Consider the following 20,828-nt stretch of genomic DNA (forward strand, 5'->3'; position numbering starts at 1 on the left):
GCTACTGAAAACCCACTTCATTCAAGAATAACACATCTAGAGAATCCCCAAATTGGTTTCTTTCTAATTCAAGGCCACTTGAGAAACAACTTCTCCATGATAACTGTGGACTAACAACAATCAAGGAATTCAAGATGCTATGCAAGAGGCAGGCAGACACAGTCAAGAACTGAGGACAACCGCCCATAGAATGGAGATTGCCTTGGAAAAGCAGAGCCTTGTTTACAGCAGATTCATTTGGTTTTTGAGCTTTAGGAATATAGTTACTAGAAAGTCTATTTGAATCAGTTTTTTCCCTTTGGAGTTCAATTTTTCAAAGTAGTTGAGGTTTAGCTTCTAAAAACACTCTAATAAACTGCAAGATTAAATGAGTAGGAAAAAACCAAAGCAGAAAGTAGGAAGGTATCTCAGAGATTTCTTGGATAATAGAAGCACTGCAAAGTAATAGTTCTGCTCAATCTTGAAAGTTCCTGTAATAAAAAATAAATAAAAAAAAATAACTGGACCATGTAGAAAGAGTTTCTATCTGAAAACCCTGACCAAAAATCTTGTAAACAGACATGTATAGATCCGATACTGGATTAGGAGACTCTCATGATCATTGCTGGTTGGAACAGCCCATCGTGTTCCAAATCTGTTTGGAAATAAAACTCGTTAAGATACCATGGCATTTTCATTTTGAAGTTGTCTAATTCCTACAGCAGCATTGCAAAGAGTTGGTAGTTATATATCAGAAGCTAAGTACATAAAGTTTCAATTGATATAGAAAAAGGTATTTCCTATAAGCAGATCTCTAGAACTTAGTTATTGGTAAATTTAGCAGGGTAGGTAAAGTCCTAAAAATCACACTATATGGAAAATGCATCAACTAAAGCATATACCATTCTGCTCTCCAGATAAAGCACAAGAGAAAGTAACTTACTCTGTTTCTGGCTTCTATCCCTAGAGTAAATTCTGGAAGATGGCACAGGAGAAGGTGAGTATGCTGTAAGAACCTCCTTCCGTTCTGAAAGCATGCTGCAGTCACTGCAAGTGTAGCCATTGATCACTGTGGTCTGCGTTTCTGCTGATGCTATATCACCATTTCCCTGCATCAGTGTAGTATCGCTACCTAGCAAACCAAGAGTAAAACATTCAGTGCACTGACATCAGTATTGCCATCACTAGTTACATTAAATAGAATGCATGTGGAAGGAAAAGGAAAGTGTAGTTACCTTTAGGGTCGCCTTCATCATCAAGACCTTCAAAAGGAAAAAGAAAAAATTTGGTCCCAAATATAAGGAAGTCCTGTAATCAACTACAATATCCAACATGAACTCAAATTAAAAGTCCCACTAATTTTAAGACTGCAAAGAAAAGCCACTTTATGTTAAATACTAATCATATTTTGCAGTCTACCATGTGACTAGATCCATATACACAGAGATTAATGTAGCAGGGTAACAGTTAGTGAAAAGCATTCTACCACAGAAGCAGCAGACAAAATAATATGAATGACAACTACACCTTTTCTTAGCTCCCATGTGACTTTAAAGCAGCTAATTACAAGCTTACGCTGTTTCTGTTGCTTGGTAACTACTGTGGTACTACTGTATTTTAAGATCCTGTTTTAAGAGCCAGGTAATCTAAAGTTTAGAACATGTTCTACTAAGATTGAAACAATTCTTTACACTAGGACTCTGGGAAGGTCAGAAGCATACTGACTACAAACAAACAGTCTAAATTGGGAGATATAGTAAGTTGTTGATCATCATCTACACAACACTTTATGTAGACAATACTTTATGTAGACAACTCCCATATTTTCCTCTTCAATGAGGAGAGTAAGTTCCAGAAAAGTACACTTGTATATACTTGTAAAACTAAACCAGCCACACACAAAAACCCTCTCAGGAAATCCTCAAGCACCACTGATTTGAAACTTTCAGATTAAGGTATGTGAAGTTGAAACATACCTCTGGCTATAAACAAACAAAAAGTGCTTTTCCTTTGGCATTCCAAACACAAGTTACATGTCTACCATCCTTTAAATATGGTACTGCATGCATATTTTGAAGAAAGTAATGATAAGAGATAATTAAATCTATACCATCTATGGTGTTGCAACACAAAATTGTACGTTTGCCTGGCACATTAACTTGACTGTGCCACATGTCCCAATGTTGACTATGCCAGTAAATCAAGTTTACATACTGGACTGTGAATTTCCAGTAGGCATCTTAGCAAGCAGACATCTACAGTGAAAGTGTAAGTACATGCACATGTTTGGGGGCAGGATGGGAAAATGGATAGAGAAAAGAGGGAAGATGTGAACATACATTTATACGCACCAAACTATAAACAGTTTTCACAGCCTGATACAAGCAATAGCAATCATTGCCTACCCCAGAAGTGATCTACTTCTGTCTGCTCTCGAATCAAAGATTCATCCAATACAGTGGATACCATTGATGCATCACTGGCATGGCTATTGAAACTGCTTTGGCTGAAGATGGAAGAGCTGTACAGGTTTTTCCTTGGAGTGTGTCTTACACTGCCAGATTGTTTATTCATACTTTTGCGTTGCTTCACCATGCTAGGAAACAAAGCAAAGCAAAGTAATACATAGCACTAAAAGATGCAAATTTCTCTTTATCTCTCATTTAAAATGAAAAACAAACAAAAAAAACCCCCACCGACCCAAAAACACAGTCAAGGTATTTAACACTGACGTGACTTGACAGGTCAAATGAGGTTTAAAAGGAAATCCTCACCTTCAGGCATCTATACTTTTGCAAAGACTTCACTGCAAACCACACAGTGAACACAATTTTCAAAGTATGGCAGTAAATACTGACAACAAAGAATAAAACAACAGGTAACCTCTGTTTGTACTATTGTGTTCAAACAGGAAGTCTCAAGACCAATCAATAAATTAACTTGTGATGATAAAGAAAATGCTTACTTAGACTGTTCTCCGAAGGACATGCTTCCGGCATAAGAGCTGTCATGAAGGATATCATTTCGTGCATCATCTGATTTATTAAATCCTGCTGCAGCTAACCGTAAACTACGCCGTGACATCCTTGGTGAATCAAATACTGGATCTAATTTGTTTTCAGTCTCAAAATCCAAAGCAGATGAAGAATAACTTGAACTGGAGCAAAATAAGAACAAAGTTACCAAAGCTTAAGGAAAAAATTCCCCTAGTAACAAATATGCACTTCAAGCTAGTCTAAGTTTCCATTAGAAACTGTTTATTTGGTGTTATGGAGCAATTCCCACAAGATATGCCATGTAACCCAAATAACTTAGAAGTATGTAGACATTCAAGGTTCTCTTAAGCAGTTTAACAACTGAAAGCAAATCACAGTTAGAAAGAAACAACCACCATGGAAACCATGTCTGAAGTTGAGCCAGAGCAAGCATTTGTTGCACAGCTTTAGACACATAGTTCTTCTGGGACCAATTTGAGAGAGGAAGCCATTCATGACACAGTTTCTTCACCACGCCTAGCAGCAAATTAAAAATCATGATGCACTCTAAGCACCAAGGTAAAGATTTATTTATAGTGAAAGTTTTTGTTTGCGAACTCCTTGTTTTGAGAACCAAAGATCCATATGCCACACTACTCTGAATCTCCATCTCCCAGTAAGTAGGAACTTCCCACCTTTAAGATAATTAAAGGACTCTCTACTTTAGCTACATTAGTTTCATTACCATTACTTTAAAAAAATAGTGCTTTTAAAATATTTCTTAATTTAATGCAGGTCATTAGAAATATTTAACTCTGAACAAATGAAAAAAGTTTAGACTCTTTAATCCATTTTTCTCTGGTTTATCCTACAGAGGCAAGTTTACACGTAGACAAGCTTCACATCATTACCCCAGGAACTCTACACTTTTACACTTGATTCCCTCAGAACCTCCACGAAAACTTACATGAAGACAAAGCAGCAACACAAGGCATACAAACGCATCACAGAGGAGCCAGTAAGAAATACATTTACAAAACCAGGAGTTTAGCCTATAGCAGAATACTCATACTTACAATGAAAGGAAACAGTTACGTAGCTGAGCACAGCTTGTTGTTACAGGATATTGCAGGGCAGGAGGCCGGGTCCTAGAACCACTCAGCACTGTGACCGAGAGCAGCTAACCGCTGAGGGCGCTAGGCCAGCTTTAAGGAGCCTGTGCTCTCTTGGGCCACAGGGATATACACAGCTGTAATAGCAGTTGCTTCAATATTCCTGGGGGCTTTGTTTGTTTGTGGGGTTTTGGTTTTTGGGTTTTTTTTGAAAGAAGAGCTGAGCAAGGTATTGTTAATGGAATCAGCTTCTTCTCCCCAAAATCCCAAACAAAACCAAGCAAATTAGGTCTGAATGAGTAGATTCTACTGTGCAATTCGTGTTTGAAATGGAAGCTTTTCCTTTAAAAAAAACCCATGTAAACAGCTTCTATAAAATATATTTGTGCAAAAACAATTTAATGGAAATTACTTTCTTACACAATCTTTAAAGACCCCAGAACATTACAAAGTAACAATATGATATGTATTGTATTACTTTGGCATACAAATAAGTTAACATCAGAAGGCCTAGTAGCTACACTTAGAGCAGTGATTTAATTCTGACAAGGTGGGTGCTTTTGAAGCAAGTTTCTTGATTGCTCCACAATTCAAAGTAAGATGGGATTGTATCAGAGCATGTGAACTGCATTTCTTTCAGCTAAAAAAAGCCTAAACCAGACAATGCACTGCAGGAAAGCATCTAGTTGCTCCAGCAGCAAACAGGCAATCAGCCCACAGGACCAGACCTTGTCCAAAATAACTTCTTCCATCGCCCAGAGGTGCGTAGATTTGGTGGCAGGTCTTCAGCACTACCTGCTTGATCTTATTTCTGACCTGCTAATGCTGCCACATGCAGTGCAATCCTGTGCAAGGCAGGAGTATAAGCACAGCTTAGGACAAACCCAGCATACATTACACTTATTAATCCTCGCTTACATTTGGGTGGAAGGGGGAGATAAGACAGGAGCCTCCTCATGTGAGAACAGATTTAGTCTACATTTGATTAGGTACAAAAGGATATAGTTTTTACAGTTTTCAAAAATATTGTTTAGACAGCTTGCGTTCTGACAGATGTGAAGTGAAATTAGGAGCTAAATACTGCTGCTCTTGTTCATTCTGAAAGGGTCAGAGCCACAGTAGTTTACTACTGAGTCCCTTCCTAAACAGGTGTTTCAGAACTCAGTTTTGCTATTTACACTTGCCACCATGCATTTGCTTTTCCTCTTCTTCACCCAACCTTTCTTACAGATACTCAATTCACAAGAACACACAAGTACACAGGACAGGCTGACAGCTGTGACCAGCCTCAATTGTTTCTGTTTATAAACACTTGCTATGATTAAGTATCTCAATGAGCATTTATATCAATTTAGGTTGAACACACAGCTCAGAATTAGGCTCTACTACAAAAAAAACATCATGGGATCTTTTCATTGTTAAACAAAGAGAGAGCTTCTCTCTTGCTCATACAGGATAATAATTCTCTTCCCATTGGAAGCGAAGACAATTATCTGTCCTCTGTTGGCAGAACAGTATCTAGAGTATCTACAAGTCTCCTAACTTGCTATCTCACTTTCCATGCTTTGGAAAGTGGCCTTTTTTCTTCTACAGAAAACACTACAGTAAACAAAACTCCCTGCCTTTCCTTTCACAGGACAGAAATGAACCCATACATTGATGGTACTCCTATCCAATATGTATGGTTAACCAAAACACATCTTAAATGTGGGACACAGTTAGCCTACACAAACAGCGCAGGCAGGGGTTCCTTCCCCCTGACAACAACTCCCATAGCTGCTGGCAGATCTGCTGACTGGATCCAGTCTTACATTTCCAGCTTCTTAGCTATTACCTTCATATCTCCTTCTTATGAACTTCTACAGCATAAGAATATCTTAGACTTCAGTCAGTTAATTTTCAAGTTATACAACTGGAATGGGAATGAGGTCTGCCAATTTTAGTACACCTATAGCTTTGTCTGGAGGACCTTAAGTGTCATTTATTTTATTAGTATTCCTTGGAATTAAATGGGCAGTAGTGTTCTTGATCATTCAAGATAACAACAGATGATAAATGCAATACACCTCAAGAACTATAGCTAAACAGACATCTGACATGGACGCATGCATATAATCAGTACATGAACTTTCATATGCTTTCTGACCAGGGCATTACTTATATTAACTGACCAAGGACACTACCTTGGGTTTAGCTATTGCTTCGATCCATCCCAGAACACACATAAAACCAAAGGATTTTATTCAACTATTTCACAGAAAGTTACACCCTGATTCAGTGCTCTGACATAGAAACCAAATTCTTATCAATTTAATCCATATTTGTGAAGAAAGAGAGGTGTTAAAGGTACCGAATTGACAAAACAACTCAAAAGATGACAGTGACGAGAAAGAAAGATCATCCTGAAGAGGGGGGTGTAAATTATATGTTGACAAGTGGGTGAGATTCACAAGTTTGACTTGCATTTTGAGGAGGATAAAGGTTATTTAGCTATATCAGCTCAATGTTTTTTCTGATTTGGGCTGGAAGAGTAAAAGCACTACAAACAGTTATGAAGACACAGTAATCCCAGTGAGTATTAATATAAATTCTATTAATAGTTCATAACCAATTCTATTAATAGCTTCGTGGTATCTAACTTCACTGCACTTCTTTCTGCAGTGCTACAAGCACAAGCCAATTTCTTTAAAAGAAACTCAGAGACAGATTTTGTAAAGATTGAATTGTCAAAGGCAGAACAAGCCAGATCAGAATATAAGCAAAACAAATACAAGTGGGGGTGAGATGAGAAGGAACTTCAGCATGAAAATGAAGACAGGCTGAGAGCATTGGAGGTGTTCAGCCTGGTGAAGAGAAGGCTCTGGGGAGACCTTATAGCATCTTCCAGTATCTGAAAGGGCCTACAAGAAAGCTGGAGAGGGACTGTTTACAAGGACAAAGGGTAATGCCCTTAAGCTGAAGGAGGGCAGATTTAGATTAGATATTAGGAAGAAATTCTTCCCTGTGAGGGAGGTGAGGCACCGGCACAGGTTGCCCAGAGAAGCTGTGGATGCCCCATCCCTGGCAGTGTTCAAGGCCAGGTTGGATGGGGCTTTGGGCAACCTGGTCTGGTGGAGGGTGTCCCTGCCCATGGCATGGGGGTTGGAATTGGATGGGCTTTAAGGTCCCTTCAAACCCAAACCCTTCTATGAAAATATTTCTGATTAGCAACTGCCTAAGTCACCCTTTCTTCAGATTCTTCAAATATTGCTTGACCCAAGTAGGAAGAGCTACATCAGTAATACATGGCATTCTGCACAGATTCAGCAGGCAGACACACAGCAACAGTCTGCTCAGAAGACTTTAGTTTAGTCTTGACACCCTGAAAGCAGGCAGTGTACCAAGTAGTTTTCCCCCATTATTTTAAAATTTGGGGCTTCAGAGAATTTTTCAAGAGGAAATTTTAAAGAATAAGCTTGCTAATCCTTCCTTTCTAGACAAGGAAGAATTACAATGAATTAATTTCAACCTAGTTTAGCTATACTTGCCTTCATTAAGTCAGTTATTAAACTTCAGTTTATCTAGCTCTATCCATTTCCAAATACCTATACCTAATGCAGTTTAACACAGCAAAATGGGAGGCTGAAAAGTTTCAAGACACATAACCCTCCCCTTCTACAAAGGCCTCTTCACAAGTTCTCAGTTTGCAAAACAATCCGCATCTATGCAGGAAGTCAAATACACCCAAGTGTCTTCTGTGCAAATCCCGGAGTCATAATGAACTATTCTCCAGACTTCACATAGGATTTATCATTCTCCCTCTTCCTTTCCTGGCAGGTTAATCTTTGCTCTTGTGATACTCTTGTTTGCTTCCGTGAGAAACAAAACATCCAACAAAATAGCGTGCAAGAAGAAAAACCCAGCTCAGAAGGGTTTTAACCCCAGATTAGTTTAAGCAAGTCATTGACCTTTACTTTGCTAATACTTTTGGACATAAAAAAAAAAATCTATCTTAATTTCTTAAGTTAATACTAAGACCTACTTATTCCCTCTTGTCTGCGAGAAAGATTAGTTGCTGTGGAGAAGATTGTACAGTAGAACATACCGGTATCATTTCAGACAAATATAACAACTAAGGAAAAGAAACCAAGTTAGATGACAACTTCACAGCTTGTTTTAAGAAAGATATGCTCACAGAGACATAAAACTCAGTCTAAACAACCTGAAGAATTCAAGTCTACTTTCATTGCTCACAGTAGGGAATGCTGTCCACTGTAAAAAGAGTTAGAATATTTCAGCCAATCTCTAAGGTACATTTGCAACAGAGCTATCTAAAAACCACTTAGTAATATAATAGTAAATCTGCTGGCTCGTATAAGGCGCATAAATCATCTTTCATTGTCCAGCATGCCTTTCTGGAAATTAGTAGACCCACTCATATGTAACCAACATTTTACCAATTTTTTTCTGAATATTCAGGAAGAGTTGCAATTTAATTGATGCAACATAAGACCCATCCCATTTTGCAACACTCTTGACATCAGGCTACAGCCAAACAACCCACGATCCCCAACAAAAACTGACAACACTACAGTTTTAGAGTACACAAAAGCAAGAATATTAAAGTTAGTGATCTCTTAATCCTACAGTTTTGCCAACTTATGTTTTACTGGCAAGCAGCCAAGTATTCTGCAATCTAAATAGTATATATTAATATATTAAATACATAATGATTTACAGGCACAGAGTAGAAAAGCAATCTCATACTGCATCCTAACAAACTTTTTTTTTTTTTTCAAACTTAAAATTAGCTAAACCAGTAACTCAGGCTCACTGATGTATATTTGCTTCAAAATACATCTATTAACAACAGGAAGAGCTAGCTAGATTAAATCAGCAATCACAATCTGTTCTATTAATATTAAAAGACTCAAATGGCAATCATAACATTTGTTTTGATTACATAATACAAAAACTAACAAACATACCACAGTTATTTTTAGAAAACTGAAGTGATTAAAGAACAATGGTTAGTTTAATAAAAAGATAAAAGAAAAAGCAAGTTCATTAGAATATAGATTTTACATTCACACAGTAAGCAGTTTTGCTAAAAAAGTAATCGATACGTGACTTCCAGCCAAGTTCCACGCTAGCAGCAATGAGTGCGCATCAATCAGTGTTTTAAAGGGAGAATGGTGCCAAGTCGCAAAAAAGAACACACATACAGAAGTTACAAGACATACTAGAAAACATCTGAGAATTTTGATGATGTATTTATAGAAATAAAACAGCAATTGTAGCTAGGCGGAGACTAGTTCTTCATAGCAACTAATAAACACTGAGTCATTAACTTAGTCGTTGTCCTGTTAGTTCAACATGTATTCTTTCCTCCATTTAGGACACAGCAGTTATTTTCAAAGCAGACTAGAGAAAGCATGCTTCTTCAAAGAAGTCAGATACTTACCAGGAAAGCTAAACTCTCCAGAATTAACAACATTCAGAGAACATATAGTTTCTCTACAAGAAGAAAAGAGTTCTCACCTGAGTGCATATGTATAGCCAGTGTTCTCTGGCAGACATTGGGGAGGAGTGTACGTGTGTAGACGTGAAAAGTCCATGTTGACTGTTTCAAATCATACTGTAAAAGGTGAAAATAAAGTAATGCAATGACTTAAAGTTACGTAAAGTCAATGTAAGAGCCCTTGCACTGTTCAGCCTGTATTATGAAGTATTGAAATAAAAAAAGCTACTGGAGCTCTCAGTATTTCAGCTGTATTGCTGCCAGCGCTAGATATCCCTTATCATTACTGCATGAAGCTCAGTGTATTTTTGACCGCAACTTTCTTTATGATACTCTATTTTCAGCAGTTTCCGAGTTCTCTAGAGCATTACTGTAATATGAGCCAAACTCTTATCACAACTGCACTACAGCACTGCCATGCTTTCAGAGGTCTCTTCAAAGCAAAACTCATTGTGAAAGCCCACTGAGCAAAGTACAGGCTGTTCTGTGCACCAACAAAGAGTAACACAGTTGAAACTTGAGAAAGTTTTTACATATAATCAAATCATTTTATTGTACAACATTTGAACATCATCCACTAAGCAGCAAGGAGTTTCCTTCATTTCACATAAAATTGTAATATTTGGTATCGGTTAATTTATTCCTATCATAAAAAACACTGAATACACACCCTAGCATAACAGCCAACTGCAAAATGACTCACATAGCTAGAATTAGGTACATTTTCCAGAGTGCCATCCACTTCCAAAAAAACCCTAACCCAAACCCAACCCACACTTGTAAAACTTTCCATGGGGTCTTTGAAAAGTATTATAACTTTGGGAAGAAAACCAAAATCGATGATGTTGTATCAAGAAACTGGCAGAACTGCATGGGTGACTACTTGTGGTATTATCTAGGATTTGACTTTGAAGTTCAAAGTATTTGCAAAAAACCCTTAAGCTCTTCTCAATTCCATTAGCCACAAGAAAAGTTTTGCTTTTCTAGAAAAGATTATTTGATAGTAGGTTATTCATAATTAACAAACAGGGATTTGGCTATCCTGGATTTGTATGGTTAGCAAAGCAGAATCCTGGCTATTTCCAGATTATCTGCAGCTCCTGTTTCAGCAGCAGTAAAAGATATTCCACACAACTGCTGACATGCCTAAACTAAGGTAAAAATATTGCTAGTTACACTTGCATTCTTATAATCAAAACATCAACAAGTACCTCATTTTTGATATGCACTTTGCTATGCTGAAATAAGAGTTTTCATTTGTATAGCTATGTAGACATAAGAAATAAACAAGAAACAGAGTCACAGGTACAGGTAATAGTTCAAGAAGAAATCTCGACACACAACACTAAAATGCTCTTAGTCCACCTGTAGCCTCCAAATCCTCATGTCAATAAGGCAGGAGGATACTTCCATCACTACTAAAGACAGAGTTTTCTTCTTGTTTCTAAAACTCAAAGCTTACAGGCCTAAACATTGTAGCTGTCTGAAAGCAAGCACCTTCCATGCATTTACAGGGTTAATGAAAAATAAGGTCTCTCACTTCTGCCATTTATAATATTAAAAAATCCTGATGCCTAGAGAAAGCATTTCCATTGTGATCTTTCCCTAAACTTACTTCACTTGTCCCAGAGCCATAGTGCTTTCACTGGCTTGTGTATAAAAATCTGTTGTTTGTTTAGAGGAAGCTTAAATCAGTAGTGTGGAAGTATTAGCAAAGCAGTCTAATTCTCTTGCTAGAACAAGCAGCAAATACTGCTAGAATACATAACAACTGCTGCCATACTTTAACAACAAATAAGAGCTCATTTTAGAACACAGCAAACGGGGACCAGAGAGTAACAACGATTCCCCAGTAAAGAAAGTGAATTTCCAGATGAGGGATGTTGATAACATCAGACAGCACTTGTTTTAACACCAAAACAGATTTCTCAGACATATGCCTACTGAAATTCAAAACTATGATTAAGGTTGATCTGTTTAAATTGGTCCATCCCAATAGAAAGATTTTGAAACCACAAGCTAGGGAAACCCCTATTTAGTTTCCACTGGAGCTGATCTTGACTGCTTAGCACACATAATTTCATCAATAAAACTGGTTTTCAACTGGCAACTCAATAGCTGATATTATGTTTTTGACACCCAGCAATATTTTCCCACATGGAAACCTAGGCTATGTGAGTGAGCTTTCAGTGGCCACCCAGCTTCTCCCTCTGCAACCCATATGGGCAGGGCGAAGGCAGACTTCGAAAAATAACATATTGGGTCAGCTTCTTCCCTGTTCTTTTCCCCTTCCCCACCAGTTCTCTCCTTACTTGATTTCTGAAGAAATGAAATGCTAGAATTTACATCATATATTTCAAACCTTATCAAATACAAAACATCATTAAGTTAGTATTAAATAAAATCTGTACTTGACAATGGCACTGCTAACTGAAGAGCCTTAAAGATATTTATGCATAGGTCTATTAATAGCTGGTTTTCATAGCACCAACATCTCCAGTTAGGTAACAGGTTAGCCATCAAAACAGCACATAGTTAGAAATCACTCTTAGAAGATTTAGGGCCTTGGTTTGATTCACTCGTTGCCTGACTCTCTAAAATTAATTCAGACTCAAAGGCAAAAACCTTCAGTCAATTTTTCAAAGCAACAAGACAGGCTTAACTGACTTAAATAGAACTTGAAAATAATCTTGAGAGATAACTAGCACAAATTTTCAAAGACAGGCATCTAAAATTTACTGTGAAACTGGATTTTTTTTTTAAACTGGCTACTAGTTCAACATCTTGATTTCAGCTATCCATTTCTTTGAAACAAAATCCACAAAACAAATCAACCCAATTTATTTAGAAAGATTCTACATACTTATTACTGCGGAATTTTGAACTACAGAACAGACCAGGGGTGGGTGGAGGACAACAACTCCCTCTAATTTGTTCAGTCATGTTGAACAGCACTCTATCTTTCACATATTCATTCTTCTTGTTTATGAAACTTTCATATACAACTAGAACAGAAAGAGACATGCCAATAAAATATTTTGGAAATTTAAAACCACAAAACTTGGCAAAGAACCTGAGAGCTAGACAGAGTACTTAGTTCCAGTTTACACACCTCTGAGTGCCCAGCAGATTTAGGTACCATAGATCTGTTTGGACTTGGATTCATGTAGGCTTTTAGTATTAGCTTTGTTGCAAGCATTACTGGGCCCAAACTTTAAGTAGCCTTTTTTGCTTCTTCAGAAGCCCATAAACATCTATTTCTATGTACTATAAGGGATGTATAGTACATGAACTAAGCATGTAGTTACATAAAAAACCCTAAGTAATAGAGTACCTTTATAAGACAACCTAAAGGCAATTAAAGAGAAGCACACACTTTGGCTAGAACGCAAGCAGGCACTAGATGCGCCACTACCTCGTAAGCCTGTTCATCTGAAAATCACTTTCAGAATCAGCCAGCCACAACCAAACCCTAGCAAGTTGCAGCAAACTTCCTGGCTTTCCTGGAAGGTGAGGAGATGCTCCGATAGTGGCCTTTAAGCACGCACAGAAGCATCACAAGAAGGGAAGTAGCACCAAATACCCATTGTGTAGCCACTACAAGCAGTGGCAAGGACAAGGACGAACCCCCGCTTAAGTCTTTTTGGGTACATAAATAGTCTTCCACCAACATACTATCTAGGCATTTCTTCACAAACACCCTTTTTCACAAAATAAGTGGTAAATCGCCATTTCACAAACGGGACCCTGGCAGAGTAGAAACATTCACCAGGAGGTCAGGAGAATGACAAAATTTGCAAGAAAGCATGGCTTACTTTTTACATTACAAGGGCTAAAAAAAATTATAAAAGTCTTAGAGAGATGTTCTACTTGAAGTAGAACCTAGTCTATCCTTATATTTTAAGGCAAATAAACTAAGTTTAAGTCACTATGATTTGACATACTAATGCCACAAAACAGACTTTTGGGCAAATTATTAATAACAATGAAACTGGAGCATGCAACCCTGTCAGTTCCTGAGAGCAAGTTATTTTTACTTGCAGTTTCAATTTTTATTTTCTACTATTTTTCAGAAAAATCAATAAAGTTACTCTTTTTGGTAAAAAAAAAAAGCAAATTCCTAAGTAAATATACTTCACAAAGAATGTTTCCACATACCCTATTAACTAGTAGTTTAAACAGGCTGAAGAGCAAAGAGCTCCAAGCTAAATCAACATGTTATTAAAACACACATTCTTAAAACTGTAGTATTCCTTTAAAACAAAAACACACAAGCAAACAAAAAATTCCAAGCAATAAATTTCACATTTTAAAGTAGATGTTACCATTGACTGTTATGGCAAAGATCCCCAAACACAAGTGTGTAACACTACTAAGAACAACAAAAGAAAAAGAGGTTCTTCCCAAAGCAGTAATATTGCAATTGTAATATTCACATTAAATACCCCTTCAAATGTTTGGTGGTTTGTTTTGGTTTTTAAGAGGAAGGTTGACAGAAGCCAGCCATACCTTCAGCTGTGGTGAAACAATAAACATGTCTGCTCATTGTTTACACACAGAGCGCACCTGAAACACTGCACAGCAACACACCGAGTCCCTTGACAGCCCAGGGACCCCCGCACGGCGCCTCAGTTAAATACACACAAAGAGCTCGGTGCACAAGGCTCACCAGGCCTCTGCATGGAAAGCGATTCCGCGCTTCGCTCAAGGCCTCCCCCATCAGCCTCTCCGAGCTGCCACAGCCTCGGGGAGTCTCAGAGCGCTCCGGCGGCTAGCCCGGGTAAACCTCCGGGCTGCCGGGGCCGCTCGGGAAGGCCGGAAGGCGTGGCCGGTGCCCAGCGCCGCGACGGCACCGGCTGCGGGGAGAGGCCGGGGGACCGGGGCCCGCCGCGCCCGCGATGGCGGCCAGGGCTCAGGGCGCGCTCCCCGGCGGACGGGACATGCTGTTCCATGCCACACCGCAGGATCCCAAAATGGCTGCCCGGGCCAACAAAGCCCGCGGGATCCGGCGGATCCGACCCAGCCTCCCGGAGCCCCCCCGTCGCTCGGTTTGAATTCACTGGACGCGGCCGCCCCAGCCAGCCCGCAGCCTTAACCCGTTGGGTCCCGGGCAAGCAGCGTCTCCGTTTTGGAGCGCTTACTCTGCAAACGCATATGTACACCTCATTCCTGTTTATTTTAACCGTAAGCTCACGGGCAGATAGCACAAGGCATATGTGACAATGTATCGTATTCCTAAAACACTTCACTTGCCCAACCTCAATATTAACTAACAAAATAAAATCCAACCCAACATCTTACTTCTTATAACTCACTCCTACACCTGAACGCCTAAGATGTCCAAAATTCTTACAATCACCGTGTCACAGGTCAGTCAAGCAGCACAGATTTAAGGGGGTGTGTGTGTGTATATATATATATATATATGCGCCATATTTACTAATACATCCATGTAAAAAGCTTCCTAAGCTTGTCATAAATACCTCCATACAGATCACTTACAAACCCCCTATAACATTATGAAAAATCAGCAAATAGTAATGCACCCCCATAGGCAAGAGGGGGAATTGGACACCGAGGTGAACTTGGAAATTCAACAGAAGCATTAGCCTGTAAGTCAGTTGCAACGCCCCAAGATAGAAAGTTTAAAAAAAACAATGGCCAAAGACTTCACTTCCTTTTTGTGTAATGTTAAACTGAAAACCAGACGGTGGGATGGGGGATTGCAAGTACTGCTGAAGCACGGAACCTGGAATTTGCTAGCTAGGCTTTTCCTTTCCTTTCCCTATCATATTATAAACAATACCATTTTTAATAGATAAAGAAACAGAAAATAAGACAAACCAAGTCCTTTCTCTTTCCAGCAGACATAAAACTTCTTAAGACTGTCACAAAACAGGCACTGCCTCTGAACAGTTCCATGTTTCAGATGCTCCTACCCCCGTGGTTACAGAAGAGCCACCAAACGTGATCACTGCATCAGGAGCGCAGCTCTATCATCTCGAAGAGCGCGCAATACTTAAATATCGCATTTTAGCAGTAAAACTACGAGCAATAATCATTCATTCAGTGATGCCAAATTCTTTACGGTAAAGCCCTGTTTAACACCACCTTCCCCACAGCAGCGGTTCACTGACAGGAGCTGCCCTGAGGTGACAACCAGAGCGGAGGGTGAAGACAGGTTTGGCACTACCCAGCACCATCCATAACATACATTACCTTTGCACTAAAGCTCAGCAGTGCAGTGAGCACAGGCAGTACAGCACACTTAGCAATTCTTCCAAAATCAGAGCTGAAAGCTGCAGGTTATAGCTACTTCTGACAAGAAAATACTCCGAGTGCCAGGCCAAGGGGCACCGAAGCAGGCAGACAGCTATGGCAGAGGTTTGTCTCTCTCCTTCCAGCTTAACAGCGCCGATCCAGACAAGTTCGGGCCCTAAGGAGGGGTCAGCGTTTGACCCAACAGCTCCAGCCCGCTCTCCTCCCGCCCCGCTGCTCTCCTTGGGCTACTGTCCGGGCTGAGGAAGAAGTCGATCCCCCCCCGTGCCCACCGGGGGATGCGGACCGAGACACAATGCCCCAAGGGCTCCCAGTCGGGCGGCTTGCCTAACGCGGCCCTGGCCGCCGGAGCTCGCCTTGCCCGGGACCAACCCTCACGGCGGGAAACGGCAGCGGCGGACGGGCCGAGGCGGGAGAGGGCGGCAGCTGCGCCAGTCAGCGGGTGACGGGTAAACGGGGGCGGTTGGCAGCGCGGCAACGGCCGGAACGGGCTGGCGCCGAGCTGTTTGCCAGCGCCCCCCCGACCCGCTCTGAGGAAGGGCGGGGGAAACGCGGCCTGACCCCCGAGGGAAAGGGGACGCCCCCCACCCGCCCCAGGGGAGGGAGAGGGTCCCCCTCACGGGAACCGGCGGAGAGGGGATATCGCACGCACGCGAGGCCGGGACTGCCGGTACCCGGGGTGGTGGTTACCTGGCGCCAGGAGAGCGAGGGAACGGCAGGGCCGGCGGCAGCGGCGGCTGAGATTGGCCTCGCCCCGCCCGCTTTGCCGAGGCCGCCGGGAGACCCCGCCCCGCCCGCGCGGCGCGTGCCGCCAGCGCCCCCCCGCCCCGCGGCCCGCCCCGCCCACCGGTGACCGCCCCTCACGACCAGTCGCGGGCAGCGCGCGCCTTTCCTCCTCTCAGGCAGGCAGTCCTCCATGGCCGCAGCGGCCCGCCGGCCCCGGGCTGCCTTTCCCGGTCCCGGGTTCCCCTTCCCGGCCCCGAGCTGACCTTCCCGGCCCCGAGCTGACCTTCCCGGCCCCAGGCTCTTCTCTCAGCAGCACCGCCCTGCTGGCGGCCGCTGCCAGGCTGCCTCCTGACTCGGCTTTCCCCTCCCGCAAAATGCAGATGCCTCTGGAGTGAGAAATGCTAAAGTGATGAGGAGAATTACCGCTAATTTTCACTTTGGCCTCTGTTGCTTGGATCCTCGATGACTGACCTTCCCAGTATTTCTGCGTCTCCCCTCGCTGTTTCCTTCCCAGTCAGTCTCTTTTGGGATTTTCTTTCCCTTTCGCTTGCCGCTCTCCTCTAAGACCTCTGGCGCTTGCACAGCACACCCGGCCGCTCGGCGGGATTTTAGTGCTCCGGTCCCACGCTGTGCTCAAGCGAGCTTCACCAGTGCTGACCCCAGGCTACGGTAACCGCTGGACAACCGCACGAAAAAGAAATGTCACGGGCCTGCTTTCAGCAAAGAACTCGTGGCGCAAAACAAGCTCCATTGTTCAAATATTTAGGGAATGGATGCAAATACATTCCATTTGAAATCTGTGCCTGAGTCAGGTTTGGTTAAACCTGTAGCCTCCCCGAGCGTACAGTTTTCCTGCGGGCATGGCAATGCCGTGTGCCGCGGGCAGGGGCGGTGCAATGGCAGCAAAGAGGAGAATAGGGAACGTGTCACTTAGGAAGGGCAGTCAGGCCAAAAAGTCTTGTTTACTTGTGCATGCCAGAGAAATAGCTTGCTGGGAAAGACTGGGTAATAAATATGTAATTATCAAATAAATATATAGGCTCTGTGTACTTGTTTGGATACAAAATGGGGAAAAGCGGCTAATCCTTAAGAAACAGAAAAGGATGCAAAAGACAGACATCCACATAAGATGTGAGATGATGTCGATAAAGCGCTAATTTTAGGCAATTACTGTACATTTTAAGAGAACTTTGCTCTAGTTATGTGAAAGTTTTCAGATGCTGCCACCGAAGTTGGACTGATCCCGATAACACTTGGAAGCCAGCACATACCTCGCTACGACACGCAGCCCTCGCCAGATGCCTCCTCCAGCAGATGGCCGAACGCTTGGCAGAAGGGTAAATCACCTCACTTTTCTGACCGCCCCCTTCTCTTTCCTCACTGACTCCACACCTGCTTTCTTTAGAGTAGATAATGTTTAAGGGCTTAAGACAGTCAGGACAGAATCACTTGTTAGTTTAAATCTCCCTGAAATTTTCTGGGAGGTGTTTCTCGCCCCGTTGTTCCCCTGGAGCCCAGCCAGGGCAGGCTGTGCTCTGCTCTGCTCTGGCAGGATGAGGCATGTAGTGCTCCCTGGGCGTTGCTCCAGCTCCCCGCGCTGCTCTGACTTGTCCCCAGCAGTTGTTTTTCCATCAGGACCAAGCCAAGAGGCTGGAGGAGGATGGCTGATGCTCAGCTTTCCCTCCGCTCCTCAGCTATGAAGAATAGGAGAGCCTTTGGCTTCTACGATTTAAGGGAAACTGGTTGGGTTGTCCCAGTTTTGTTAAAAGAAGCTGGTACATATAGGGAGTTAATTTTTCCACGTTTCAGAAGAAAGTGCTCTGAGGCAAACAAAAACTCAAAGTTTTTCAGCATCCAACGATGAGCTCTGAACGTAAAGTGGGCTCATTTAATTATCAATCCTATTAAAAATGATTTTCCAATTTTAACAGTCTAGAGGGCAGTTAAGAATTTAGGGGGAAAAAGCTTTGTTAATGGACACCGGGTCTAGGGAAACTGCAATACAAGGCCAAACCAATCCAAGGTCCACATCTCTTTAGCCCTACCCCTTCTTCCCTTCCCTTCCCTTCCCTTCCCTTCCCTTCCCTTCCCTTCCCTTCCCTTCCCACCATGATTCCCGCATTTTTCCTTCCTTCCCTTCCCTTCCCACTCCTGTTCCCAGCGCATTCCAGCACTCACACCTAGCAAACCTGTTCTGCTCCACGTCCTGGCCTTTGCTATCAACTGCAAAGGTACGGGTCCCCACAGCGATTGAAGGTGCGGACTGAATGTGACAGAAACCAGTGCGGCAAGGTGTTTCTGACTGGTAACACTGGGTACTGGGCACGGCACGCTGCTGTGCAGGGATGTGCTGGGCAAGGGGCATGCTTCCTGTGGAACGTTCCTTAGCGTGAGGAAGTGTGGTGGCCTTTATGTCCAAGGGTGGGGAGATGATTATATATATGCATTAGTATGAAAATCGCCTAAAGTATCTGGAAATCTGATTTCTTGCTCATAAAAGAAAAAGTTTCTTGCCATCTGGATAACACTTTATGGTGAAACTCATGAGGGGCCTTTCTCTACACCATCCTTGTTGTCAGCCAAAGGCAATGGGCGCTCCATGCACTTCAATTAGGTTATCAGTTAAAAGGGGGCTGCAAAGCACTTCAATTTTGCCACTAGATCCTGCCATCGTCCCGACTTACAGGGGATTTCAGATGTTAACAAGAAAAGCCGATTACGTGCAAGGCAGGCCGACAGCAGCCGCTCTCCGCACAGCTCTCAGCTGCTGCTTCACCTCGGTTACTGCTGTTCGTGCGCTTCCTCGGGGGATTGATCTCAGTAAATGGACACAAGCCTGTTAACTGTAATTTTTGTTGATCCTTCAGCTGCCTAATAATGAATTTTGCTTTATTTTTCTCTTTTTAAAACATGCTCAGAGCCTCACTCGAAAGTCTGAGCCACAGAGCAGCCCATAATGTATCCACCAGGACCAGCTCTGATCCGCTCTTCCAGCCACCTGTTGCTCACCTTGCCATGCAGCGATCCTAACGCACATTCTGCAAATGAAACAGAAACTGGGCTCCTCTCAAATCAGCTGCTGACTTCCACAAGCCAAGATGTTACTTAATATCTGGAGCAACGCTCTAGTACGTTTGTGTTGTGCAGACAAGGGACTTCCCTCAAGTGAGATAAAGCCTATGCAATAACCCCTCAGAACTCTAATCTCTATATATAGAACTATGGCTATTATGCTATAACAACTTACATGCAGTAAATAAAATAATAAATAAATTATACTAACATAAATAACTATTATGGTTATATATAATAGTATAGTTTTACTATAGTGTAGTATACAGTATAGTAAATCTATAAACTATAATAGTTATTTCCAGTTATAACTGTAAAGTTGTTATAACAGTGAAAGTTCTATATGTAGAGATTAGATTAGATTAGATTAGATTAGAGTACTGATGGGTTGTTATAGTTTATAGTAACTTTCCGGTGATAACTGGAGGTTGGTGTCTGGGAGCACACTTGTGTACGCCAGCAGATGCAGTGCGTTAGTGCATTAGTGCATCTTTATGGTGGGCTCAGATGAGCCAGTGCACTGCCGGCGGCTGCAGACAGACGGTCTGCACTCTGCCTACAGCAGTGCTGAGGAAATCTGCAGATTGCCTGTAAGGACCCACACGGATGAGAAATGGATGGATCTGGGAACACACTTAACCTCCAGCCTCTCCTAAAAATCCTCTCTTTCTGATGTAGACTTTCTCTCAAAGTCCAAGTGCCTTGTTAGACAGTGCTCTCTCAATGTCTAATTAATTGATTCTATTTAAGTCAGTCAACAAATATTTAGAAGATTCTATATTCAGTTAGGCAAATGCATGCACTTACCAAAAAACTTTGTTTTGCTGAGAATCCAAGTTCCAAGATCCTCCACAACAGGTCTTCTAGCTGACAAGGACGAAGACAGAAGCACATCTGTTCGTCACAGGAAGGGCAGGGCTAAAGCCTGCTTATCTAACGAGTCTGAAAGTTCCAGATAACCGTTTTGCCCCAAAAAATTGTCCTTGCTTAAAAGTTATGTAATGAATATGATCCTAGTAACATTATGCAATGGACGCAAATAAAATCTAGTACGTATAACAGCTGAACTGGCAAAATAGAAAAAAAATCATACATTTCAATGGTGTTCCTACTGCTGCAATAAAAGGTTGAAGCTGAGAAAGTTGAGTCTCAAAGAAAATAACTTTAAAACCCAGGCTCACACAG

At 41.8% G+C, this 20,828-nt stretch overlaps 1 protein-coding gene across 17 annotated transcripts in view; it reads right to left on the reverse strand.

Annotated features, from left to right (window-relative positions):
- Positions 1 to 20,536, reverse strand: part of SUN1 (Sad1 and UNC84 domain containing 1) — a 35,326-nt gene extending 14,790 nt beyond the window's left edge. For 3 of the 17 annotated variants that reach the window (XM_054843457.1, XM_054843451.1, XM_054843445.1), the window contains exons 1-6: positions 14,236 to 14,541; positions 9,587 to 9,683; positions 2,945 to 3,136; positions 2,385 to 2,575; positions 1,215 to 1,241; positions 923 to 1,111 (exon numbers count right to left, since the gene is read on the reverse strand). In XM_054843457.1, the coding sequence (XP_054699432.1) occupies positions 923 to 1,111; positions 1,215 to 1,241; positions 2,385 to 2,575; positions 2,945 to 3,136; positions 9,587 to 9,663 (676 nt within the window). In that variant the 5' untranslated portion in view covers positions 9,664 to 9,683; positions 14,236 to 14,541. Of the gene's footprint in view, positions 1 to 922; positions 1,112 to 1,214; positions 1,242 to 2,384; positions 2,576 to 2,944; positions 3,137 to 9,586; positions 9,684 to 14,075; positions 14,543 to 15,785; positions 16,288 to 16,535; positions 16,626 to 20,450 lie in introns of those variants that run through there. The other 14 variants (XM_054843458.1, XM_054843443.1, XM_054843452.1 and 11 more) reach the window with 11 other exon arrangements.
- Positions 20,537 to 20,828: the final 292 nt, after the last annotated feature.

This window comes from Grus americana, chromosome 15 (genome assembly GCF_028858705.1).
Source record: "Grus americana isolate bGruAme1 chromosome 15, bGruAme1.mat, whole genome shotgun sequence".
Classification (NCBI taxonomy): domain Eukaryota; kingdom Metazoa; phylum Chordata; class Aves; order Gruiformes; family Gruidae; genus Grus; species Grus americana.